Source organism: Trichechus manatus, unplaced genomic scaffold (assembly GCF_000243295.1).
Source record: "Trichechus manatus latirostris isolate Lorelei unplaced genomic scaffold, TriManLat1.0 scaffold00103, whole genome shotgun sequence".
Lineage (NCBI taxonomy): Eukaryota > Metazoa > Chordata > Mammalia > Sirenia > Trichechidae > Trichechus > Trichechus manatus.
This window is the reverse complement of record NW_004444039.1, coordinates 7,916,907-7,928,406: the sequence shown is the minus strand read 5'-3', so window position 1 is coordinate 7,928,406 and position 11,500 is coordinate 7,916,907. Positions and strand designations below refer to the sequence as shown.

The window sequence follows — 11,500 nt, the reverse complement described above, 5'->3', positions numbered from 1 at the left end:
TACAGTCATCACAGGGATAAGTGAGAAGGGAGGCAGGAATGGCAGCGTCGGAGTGATGCAGCGTGAGAAAGACGTGGTTGGCCATCGCTGCCCTGAAAGGTGGGGGAAGCGGCCAGGAGCCAATGACTGCAGGTGGCTTATGGAAGCTGGGAGGAAAAAAGGAAACAGGCCCTAGAATCTTTGGAGGGAACACAGCCCTGCTGATGCCTTGATTTTAGCTCCATGAAACCCATGCTGGACTTCTAACCTCCAGAACTGCAGGATAATCCATATGTGGTGTTTGGTGTGTTGCAACATGATTCCTGCCCTGGAGGAGCACGAAGCTTAGGGGAGCAGTGAGCCCCTTCATGTAAAAAGTCAGAGGAAGGAGGATTTTCTTGACCAGAGAAGTTTGGGAAATGCTACAGCTCCCAGTGTTTAAGCAACGGAACTTTTTTCATGACACGTTTATCATCCCGCGGATGTTTGCCACGGTGGTCCTGTGCTTTTCTCAAAATCACTGGCTAGAGGAAGGGGAGCTGCCTCTGAGCCGAGTCCACCAACTCACATTGTTGCTGTTAGCTGCTGTTGAGTCGGCTCAGACTCATGGCGACCCTTTGTCCAAGAGAACAAAACGCTGCCCAGTCCTGTGCTTTCTTCACAATCGTTGGTCTGCTCCAGTCCATTGTTGTGGCCACTGTGTATTTTGAGGGCCTTCCAACCGAGGGGGCTCATCTTCCAGCACTGTGATCCACAGGGTTTTCATTGGTTGATTTTCAGAAGTAGATTGCCAGGCCTTTCTTCCTAATCTGTCTTAGTCTGGAAGCTCCGCTGAAACCTGTCCACCATGGGTGACCATGCCGATATTTGAAAACAGTGGCATAGCTTCTGGCATCACAGCAACACGCAAGCCACCACAGTACCGCAAACGGGCAGACGAGCAGCGGAAGTGCTGTGTAAATGGGTGTTAATAAAGGAAAATAAAGTAATAAATTGAAGTGCCACACAATAGGTGCACAAATGACTTTCTGAGCCTTGAAATCAGTGCTGGTAGGCCCAGCTGAGCACGAAAATGAAGGAAATCTCTGACATGTTTCCTAAGCTTTCTCTTGGCCCCTTTTGGGCTTCTTTGATGGAGCATTGATAATCCTCTTTTCCAGACCTGTCAGGGACATCACACAGACATTAGTGGCTGCTAATGGCCTACGGATTTAGGAACATCATCTCTCCTTAAGCTCTTAAGAGCTTTACAGTGCACGTTATTCCTTTCGTTTGAAGAACCACAGTGCCGTGGGGCCACCAAACCGCCGTGGTATGTTCAAGGCCTGAGAAGTACGAGACACCTGTAGCCGTCTTCACAGGGGAAGGTGGATCTGAAACATCAGATTGCGGCTCCACCTGTCTGCTGGTGCTGGAAGGAGAAAGCCTTTTCCCTGCTCCTGGAATCTGGCTGGGGCCCTGGTGGCGCAGTGGTTAAAGAGCTTGACTGCTAACCAGAAGGTCAGCAGTTCAAATCCACCAGCCTCTCCTTGGGAACCCTATGGGGCAGTACTGCTCTGTCCGGTAAGGTCGCTATGAGTCAGAATCAACTGGACGGCAAGGGGTTTGGTTTTATTTTGGAGTCTGGCTAGTTCAGTTTCTCTAAGAAGTCATTCAGATCATGGAACTCTCCCTCTAACTGGGAATGTCGCTGGTAACGGTTCTGTTCCGTTCTCAACAGTGGCCAGTCATTAAGTGTGAGCAGTTCCCGTCTGATGAGTGTCTTCCCCAATCTCCTTTCCATTTGCATTGCTGTGTTGCTATGTAATAAAGTATACACTAACATTTCCAAAACGTGGCTTCTGTTGGACACTTGTTCTAGGGATATTAGTGTATGTCCCTCCGAGGATTCTGTCGTATGGTTTGTGTCAGAATACTACAGTTTAGAAGCACAGTGTTTCTGTAGTTACATGCGACTCAGTCTTCCTTTTTTAATTCTTAAGTGTTTTCTGTGATTCATGTTCATTTCCTCGTGGCAGTCTCACTTTTTTAAAGTGGTACTGCTTGAGTTAGCAAGCATGGGCTTGTGTCTAGGGAGAATAAAAATGGCCTGCTTCCCAAGGGTGGGAATCCCTTGTTACTCACAAGTTATCCATTACAGGGTCCAAGCCTGTGGAAAGAAAATCTGGAAAAATGTCTTTGCATTTAACATGAGAGACCCACAGAGACAGTAATTGCATGCAGGAAAATGTATGGCAAGAAATGGTCTCTACCCTCCAGATGGAAGTTATTAAGTTCTATACGGTACTATAGGGTTGCTGTGAGTCAGAATTGACTTGACGACAACTGGCTCTTTGTTTATACAGTACTTGGAGCTCTGGTGGCACAGTGGTTAAGTGTTCAGCTGCTGACCAAAAGGTTGGCAGTTCAGATCCACCCGCTGCTCCTTGGAAACCCTATGGGGCAGTCTCCTCTCTCCTATACGGTTGCTATGAGTCGGAATCAACTCGACGGCAGTGGGTTTTTGGTTTTTATACAGTACTTATGATCTTAGAAATCGATCTTTGGAAACGTAGGTAAAATAACATTTCTGAAGTCCATCCCAGACAGTATGGATAACTCACATCACATTCCATTCCCAAGAAAAGGAATCTAGTAATTAGAATTTCTAGGGAAACTAGGCTGGAGGAAGGTCCTGCAAGCAAAACAAAGTCTGAATTATGATTCCCCTTTTCCCTCATTGGTTGGTTTATTATGGAACAGCTTTGTTTCTGATCCTCCCAAGCTTCAGTTACTTTCATTTTGATCCCTGAATTCTCCATTATTATTCACAGGTAAAGTTTTTGACATGTCTGTCATAAAACTTGGCTGTCTGCTTATAGATGTTATCTCCTAGCCTAGCTGCTTCCTCCCCTCCAGAGCGCCCATCCCCTGCTTGAACTTGTGGTAAGAAGCATCCCTGTGGTAGAGATTTAAAAACGAGGAGCTGCCATCTGATCCCTAACTCCAGCAGGTTTGGGGAAGGAGCAGTGCCCTGGTAGAATCAGAGAGATTCCTTAAATAACTTTTTCTGCCCCTAAAATTGACAAGGAGTCCCTAGATGGAGCAAGAAGCTAACACGCTCAGCTGCTAACTGAAAGGCTGGTGGTTGGATTTCGCCCAGAGACGCCTCAGAAGAAAGACCTAATGATCTGTTCAAACAACCAGCCATTGAAAACTCTATGGAGACAGTTCTGCTCACTCACATGGGGGCGCCAGGAGTCAGAGTTGACTAAACAGCAACTGAAAAGTTATAATTGTGCTTGCTTTACTTTTTTTTTTTTTTTTTTAAGCTTTCTGGAATAATTCATATACCATAGAGTTCACCCCTTGAAAGTGTATGATTATCTTTAGTATATTCACAGAGCTGTGCGGGCATCCCCACAATCTAATTTTCGTCACCCTAAAACGTGGCCTTCTGTGTGCAGCCTTTTTCACTTGGCATAATTTTTTAAGGCTCTTGCACTCAGCCTGATGGTTTCCAGGTTCGTTCATGTTGTAGCACGCCTCAGAGCTCCAGCCCTTGGAGTGCCCGATAGCATCGTGTAGGTATTTCACATTTTTGTTTATCCGTTTGGACATTTGAGTTGTTTCCACATGTTGGCTATTGTGAATAATGCTGCGAATGAGCGCTCTCGGGCAGGTTTCTGTACGGACATGTTTTCATTCTTCTCAACTTTTAAATCTGTCGTGTGATGTACGTATTTATGTCACTTTGCGGTAACGGCTGTTCGTTATTACAGTTCTGGTTCATTTTCTGCTTCTCGAATTTGCTTTGTATTTCAGTGACTTGTCGGTGACTCACCTTTGGGGAGTTCTGTTTTGTGGGAAATACACTTTCTTCCCTTTCAACTTATTTAATGGGACTCTGTTGTTGACGTTGGAAAGCACGCTGTTTAGTCTTTCACTTGCTAACTTGTGGGCTTCCTTGTTAGTCAAAACAAGCCTCAAATTTAATTTTTAAAAATATTAACAAAGGATTTTCTCTGTGTGATGTCCTATCACCCCCGATGCACTCCGGTGAGATCTGCTGAGGTTGCTGTTTTCCGGCCCCCGAACTTGGGATCCCGTTGATCTCCCCGTAAAGGTGCACTTGGGACTCAACTGCGACACAGAAGGAGCCCTCTGTCCCTCAGCGCCACATACGTGTTGTTTTCACGACATTCTTTTCAAACTGCCGACCTTTTGGTTAGCAGCCAAGCACTTAACTGCCGTGCCACCAGGGCCCCCTTCTCAAGATGTGGAGAACGTGTTAGTCACCAAAGTAAGCTCGGTGGCCCAGGCTAACGTGGCGGCTCTCAGATTCAGCCTGCATCAGAATCACCTGGCAGGCCTGTTAGAGTTCCGCTCTCTGGGCCTCATCCAGAATGTCTGCGGTTTGGGAGCGCTGGCGGTTCCCTGGCGGAATTCTCGCCCTCCATGTGGGAGACCCAGGTTCGATTCCTGGCCAGTGTACTTCACGCGCAGCCACCACCCGTCTGTCAGTGGAGGCTTGCGTGTAGGTTTCAGCAGAGCTTCCAGACTAAGACAGACTAGGAAGAAAGGCCTGGAGATCTACTTCTGAAAAGCAGCCGATGAAAACCCTGTGGATCACAACAGTCAGATTCCCAGCCGATCATGGGGATGACCCAGGAGCGGGCAGCCTTTCGTTCAGATGTGCATATGGGATGGCCGTGAGTGTGAGTTGGGGCTGACTCGGTGGCAGCTAACAAGAATGTCTAGGGTGGGGGCCTAAGAATTTGCATCTCCAACAAGTTCCCGGGAAAGCTGCTGAGGTTCTGTGTTTCTAACATGCTCTCAGGTGATGCTGATGCTACTTTGAGTAACGGGTTGAAACAGTCGCCGTATGTTATTCTCTTCTTTGTTTTTGTACAACTGTTTTTGTACAACTCTACATTGAAAAAGGTTTGCCGACTTTAAGCAGATGGATAGGGTGTGCTTCATAGTGTGTACTGAAAGGGTGCCCTGCAGGTTACTTGGTCATTCTGGGAAACATAATTAGAGACCAGAAAGGTCCAAATTAGACCCAAAGAGTAAATGGTTCAGACCTTCCATCATAACATTTGGAGTAAGTTAAACTTCTCTAGTCTGATCTTACAAACTTATGTTTCCAGGTTCTGAATACGATCCTGTGATCGGACAGAATAGATTCTTGTAAAACCCGTTGCCACTGAGCCGATTCCGACCCACAGCGACCCTACAGGACAGAGCAGAACCGCCCCACAGGGTTCCCAAGGAGCGGCTGGTGGATTCAAACTGCCGACCTTTGGGTTAGCAGCCGAGCTCTTCACCACTGCGCCACCAGGGCGCCTAGATTCTTATAGAGGTTCTAAATTCGTTCTGTTAAATTAATAGCTACTTTTACCCCCAGTATTTCAGCTTCTAGAAAAATTTATTTAGACTTGCTTGCGTCAGTTTTAGAGCTTTTTTCAGCATCTTTTATACTTATCATCTAGAAAGATCGTTGTTTTAGGAAGACAAAATAAACGTGCCATAAAACTTTTTTTTCTCTTGGCAGATCACTTACAACCCTGGGGTTGGTTATATCATCACTGGCTGACCAGGCAGCTGGCAAGGGTAAAAACAAATTTGTGCCTTACCGAGATTCAGTTCTCACTTGGCTTCTCAAGGTAATACATTGTTCTCATGTTCTTCCAACTATAAATCGGCTATTTCAGATGCCACAGCTGAAAGGCGTGTGCAAAGCTAATCAAGTACACAGAGAACTCTGGTGACAATACTGTTATCCTCATTCCTAGGAAAGCAGAATGAAAACGGTTTTCTGTTGCTTTTTATTCCATTATAATCTGTTCGAGGGGCATTTTTCATTATTGTGATTCTTGAGAGGCCACTGTTCATCTTGTCCTAAATCACTTGTGAACTACAGACCCAGGTCCCTGGGGAGCAGTGTCATACATGCGTGTGCGCTGATTGCATCCCGTGTTTGTGGAAGGGACCTCTTTTCCCAATAGGATATTTGAACTACTTTGCAGGACAATTTGGGGGGCAACAGCCAGACCTCCATGATAGCCACTATCAGCCCAGCAGCAGACAACTATGAAGAGACCCTCTCCACGTTAAGATACGCAGATCGAGCCAAAAGGATTGTTAACCACGCTGTTGTCAACGAGGATCCCAATGCAAGACTCATCCGAGAACTGCGGGAAGAAGTGGAGAAACTGAGGGAGCAGCTCTCACAGGCTGAGGTAAAGTCAGCCTGATGTTCCCTGGGTTTGAAATCCCCGGCTTGTGGTATGTGACCCGTGAGGACGTGCGTGCTTGCGGTTCTAGGTCATTTTACCGTTTCAGTGTTTGTTGGCATCTGCTGTGTGCTAGGCATCGTGAAGAACAATGAGAGTAATACCAGACTCTGCCCTGGGAGCTTCCAGACGAGGAGGCGAGCAAATGAGAGAGAGTTCCTGCTGCTGCCTAATCGTTTACTCCTGAATCCGTTGGCCCTTGAGCCCACGTTTCTTCCAAAGTGAAATTCTAAAAACCGAGTGTGTTTTTTCTTGGTTATTAGCATTGTAGATCTGTTTCCACAGTGCCTTGCCGTTTTCAGAGACACTAGTTACATATCATCTGCTCATTCAGTCTTGGAGGCAGTGTGATCAATGACGGTCAAACACTAGGAATAACGCAGAAATCTCTGTTTGCTTTTTCATTTACATCCGCTCTTGGCAAGAAACAAAAGCAATAATGTTGCTTTGTTACCATTTTACATGGACTTTACGCAGACTTGAATAATCACATGCTATTCTAAAAAGCTGTTGCCTTATGCGTAGTTACTGGGTGAGACGGGGTCTCCTCTGAAATAGGTGAAGGGACTGAGGTAGAAGCCAAGTGACTTAGCTTAAGTCGCATGCTGTCCGTATTCTGGGACTTAGGTGTGCACCTGAGACCTCTACCATAAGTTGATATTCTTCATACCGCTTTCTTCTTCCTCTACTTTAGTTGAGAGGGTATTACACTGTGTGTGTCTGCAGGGGGCTTGGTAATAGCCGTTATTTACTGAGCACTTGTATGCCAGACACCGTTTAAATACTTTTTATCCATCCGTTTATTTAATCAAAAAGTAATCGACATGAAATTAGGAATGAAAAAAAAAAAAAAAGGGCAGAGGAAGCCAGGGGTCTGAATACTCTTTTTAAATTGGTGATTGTGGCGTTACATTGTAACTGTTTGTTTACACGCCTTTCCTCTTCTTCTAGGCTGTGGGCTCCTCAACTGCAGGAAGCTGTGCTTTACTCAGTTTTTCATCCCTAACCCCTAGTGCAGCATTTGATACTAGAAAGCACTTAGCACAATGCTTTGCACATAGTAAGTGCTCAGTAAATGTTGCTGAATTTTATCATTAAATCATCATTCAGTACATCAAGCATACTTTTTTAATTGATGCCAACAAGGGCTGGAAAACATCCGAAAAATCAAAATGCTAATAAACTTCAAAGAGAGGCATGATCCTGGGAGGAAAGCGTATTGATCCTGGAATTTGTTTATAGGTAGATCATCTAGTTACTTCCACTTATTTCTGAATCTGCATTTCCACTGCCCCATATAATGTAGGCCAGATGGCCAGAGCAGTATGTGGCCAAAGGAGAGAGAAGAAAAGCCACAGCAGGCTCACCTAGAATGTTCACCTGTACCTCCCTGTACCCAGCACTAAATGTCACTCTCAGGCTCTGTTAACACCTGGAAACTCAGGCAGACTCAGCCAGCCTCCAGATGGACAGCATTTCAGCCCCTCGTCCAAGCTCTGCCATCGTCCTTGTTCATAGGGTTTGGCTCTGTAGAGGCTCATGTTAGTTACTATAGGGTGTCACAGCATATTGGTGCCAAGTTAAGTCCAAAAATTGTGTTCTAAGCTGCATATATTTACCTTCAGGTCCTTTGGGTACTATCACTGAACAAACTCAGGGGAAAGTCACTGACATTTTAAGCAGTTGCCCTGCTTCCAAGCAAATATTAAGTATGCTAAATTTATTACCATCCATAGAGAAAAGTAATTATAAAGGGCCCAGATTCAATTTTTCAAATAAATAAGAAGAATCTTCACTTTTCATAGTCCCTTAATATAACTAGAATGCATTTATTGGTGAAGTGTGTTGATCTGTCTTATTGAAAAAAGAATTTTGCTTAGGTGTCCTTTTTTTTTTTCCCCTGCTTTTCTATTTCGAAGATGAACTTTAGCATCTTTTAGGTCTTTAAGTGTGGAATTTGAGTATGATGTATAAAATTACCCTGAATGATTTATATCACTTCAGTTCAGGAGACTGGTATTTCCTTTTCTTTAAACAGCAGCAACCAAGTTCTTCTCCGTTCCACTTGATTAATAAAGTCTAAACCTGCCCTGAGTGTATGTGACTTAAGCACTTGCTCTCAACAGACTATTGATAACTGCTTAAGCACAGACAGTAAATGATAGTCTTGTACATAATGATGGAAAAACAATTTAAAAATCAGATATCTTTGGTTTTGTTGTAAAGGCTATGAAGGCCCCAGAACTGAAGGAGAAGCTTGAAGAATCTGAAAAGCTGATAAAAGAACTAACAGTGACTTGGGAAGAGAAGCTGAGGAAAACAGAAGAAATTGCACAGGTAGCTTGATAACTGAGGCCTGAAATGTTGTGATTCCTTTTTCATTTGCTTTGTATAGCTTCTTGTCATCCTCAAAAAGTCTTCAAAGGACCTCTGTGGGCTGAACTGGAGATCAGTTTAGACACGAATTTCTTGCCTTTTTTTGACTTGCAGTCTGGTTCATATATTTGCTAGAAGCATTAGAGAGCGATGAATTTGAACAGTTATGATTACAGGAAATGTCTTTAGAATTTCCTACTTTTCACATTTGAACAAAAACTGGTTTTACAATTTTAGATCACATGGCAAAGCATAAGGCTACCTGACTGGCAGAGAATTTATAACAAACAGCACTACCATCCTTTTTTCCAATATCTTTGATCCTCTGGGCTTGTTAGAAAATGCTGTGTGGGCTTTACTGGAGACAAAATATACAGCAGGAACTAATATTGCCTGTGTGTGTAGTACGTATCTTTACACTGTGCATTTCATGAACATTTTAATCTCATTGACTCCTTGGAAATATTTGACCATCCCAAGCAAGTAGCTTAAAGCAGTAACTGGGACCTCATCCAGGCTTCTGCTGATATGTTTCTTATAGATATCTATATACACACATATACATACACACACAAAACTTCTATCCCTCTTAGGTTGTTTTATGTTTCTCCATAATATTTACTACCATTGGAAACTTGTCTGTTTCTTCATGGTTTGTCTCCTCCCACTAGAATATCAGTGTTCATGAAGGAAGGGACATTGTTTTGTTCACTAGTGTTTTCCCAGTCCTAAATAGTGCCTAGTCTATTGTAGGCTCTAATGAATAATGAATTCAAGGTCCTCGACAATATGGCCCAACTTGCTTTGCTAGCTCCATCTTCCACTGCTTTCCCACATTTGCTAGGTGTTCATCTCCCACTGCTTTCCCACATTTGCTAGGGTTCATTCTTCCACTGCTTTCCCACATATGCTAGGGGTTCTTGGTACTGGAAATCATCCAGTATGCCCAGAGTCTTCATTGTGCTTCCCCAGGCCCCACCCCTAGAACACCCTGCCCTCATCCTCCTACTCTCCCACTCTTCCTGTTGAAATTCTTCTTATGCTTCAAGAACCATCTCAAATGTATTCTCTTCTGGAAGACTCTCCTGGTACCTCTTTTTTTTTTTTTTAATTGAGGTGAAATTCATAGAACATGAAATTCATCATTTTTAACTAAACGATTTGGTGGTGTTTAGTACATTCAAAATATTGTACAACTCCTACATCTATCTTGTTCCAAAACATTGTCATCTCCCCCAAATAAAACCCCATACCCATTAAGCCATCACTTTCCATTCCCCCATCCCCTGGAACCACCAGTATGCTTTCTGTCTCTATGGATTTACCTGTTCTGGACATTTCACTTAAATGAAATCATACAATATTTGACCGTCTATGTCTGACTTCTTTCAAACAGCGTAATGTTTTTAAGTTTCATTCATGTTGTAGCATGCATCAGTACTTCATTTCTTTTTATGGCTGAATAATATTCCCTTAGACGTATGTACCACATTTTGTTTATCCATTCATCCATTGATGGACCTTTGAGTTGTTTCCACGTTTTTGCTCTTTCCTGATCTCTTAACCTATACATAGTCTCTTCTCCTTTGAAGCTCTGTAGCACTTTGCATCTCTCCAATGGCATGGTACTGTCTTCTTTTGTGTTCTAGTTATATGAGTCATATTTCCACTACCAGACTGTGGACCATTTAGGGATTAAGATGATGTCTGCTTCACCCTTTGTGTCCTTATGAAATGGGGACAAGATTTCACTCATTGTAGGTTCTCAGCAAACTTGGTTGAGCTGAGTAGAATGTGTAATTTTATTGGCGTTGTCCCCTGCAACAGTGACTTAAATTTTCCATGGATACATCTTGTGAGTAGAGTAACAAATAGAGTTCCCTGCGTTTGTTTGCTTTTGTCCACAGGAGAGACAGCGACAACTTGAAAGTATGGGGATTTCCCTTGAGACGTCCGGCATCAAGGTGGGGGATGACAAGTGTTACTTAGTCAACCTAAATGCAGACCCTGCTCTCAATGAACTCCTGGTTTATTACTTAAAGGTGAGATGGTATATAAACCAACAGTTGAAATCCTGATGTATTCGTGTGAAATTCCCAATTGAATCGGGTGCCTGTCTTTTTTTATTTTGCATTTTGTACCTAGCTTAGCCCTTACTGAGAGTAAAAGGATTGATCGTACAGTCAGGTCACCTATTGAAAAGGAGAAACAGCTATTCTGTGCAGTTCAGGCTGATTTCCTGTGGCTGCAGACACCAGAAGGGCAGGAGTGAGCTGCTGAGGGTGTCAGGGTGATTCCTAGCTCCAGGTGTGAGGCAGCTCCAGCTATGAGAAGGATTCTGAGAAGTTCTGAATTCAGCCACAAGGATTTTCAGAAGATCTGGGTGTTCTCAGTTAAGCTCCTGAGTAGTTCTAAGGAGATCTTAAGATCAACATAAGCCTAAAGCAAACCCTTGTGGTCGATTAGACAGCAAGGGTTTTTCTGGGTCTGTCCCTTCTAAACCTACATCCTCAGGAATTAACTGTAGGTCCTGTAATCACCCTTCAATTGTGGAGATAGGTGTTGCCTTTTGGAGTCAGCCCTTGGGCCATATGCCACTGATTACAAGCCCCTGGTAGATGGTTTACTGCAGCCTTGCAGCTGTTCTCAGACTTTCTGGATTTGTGACTCATTTACACTCAGAGTCAGAGACTCTAAAGAACTTTTGTTTTTGTGGGTTATATCTATCTAATTCACTGTATTAGACATTAAAACAGAGAAAAATGTAAAATATATACAAGCACACATTCTGTCAGTCTTCAGGACTATGATAATATCATATGTCACTTATTCTCTTTATCCTCTTGAAAACGCCACTGTCTACTCAT

The 11,500-nt window shown here is 43.6% G+C and overlaps 1 protein-coding gene across 1 annotated transcript in view; it reads left to right on the top strand.

Moving 5' to 3' along the window:
- The window catches only part of KIF13A (kinesin family member 13A), a 285,225-nt gene that overhangs the window by 162,307 nt on the left and 111,418 nt on the right, over positions 1-11,500 (top strand). The window contains 4 exon segments of the mRNA XM_023737492.1: positions 5,516-5,627; positions 5,991-6,203; positions 8,484-8,594; positions 10,541-10,675. Of these exon segments, the coding sequence (XP_023593260.1) occupies positions 5,516-5,627; positions 5,991-6,203; positions 8,484-8,594; positions 10,541-10,675 (571 nt within the window).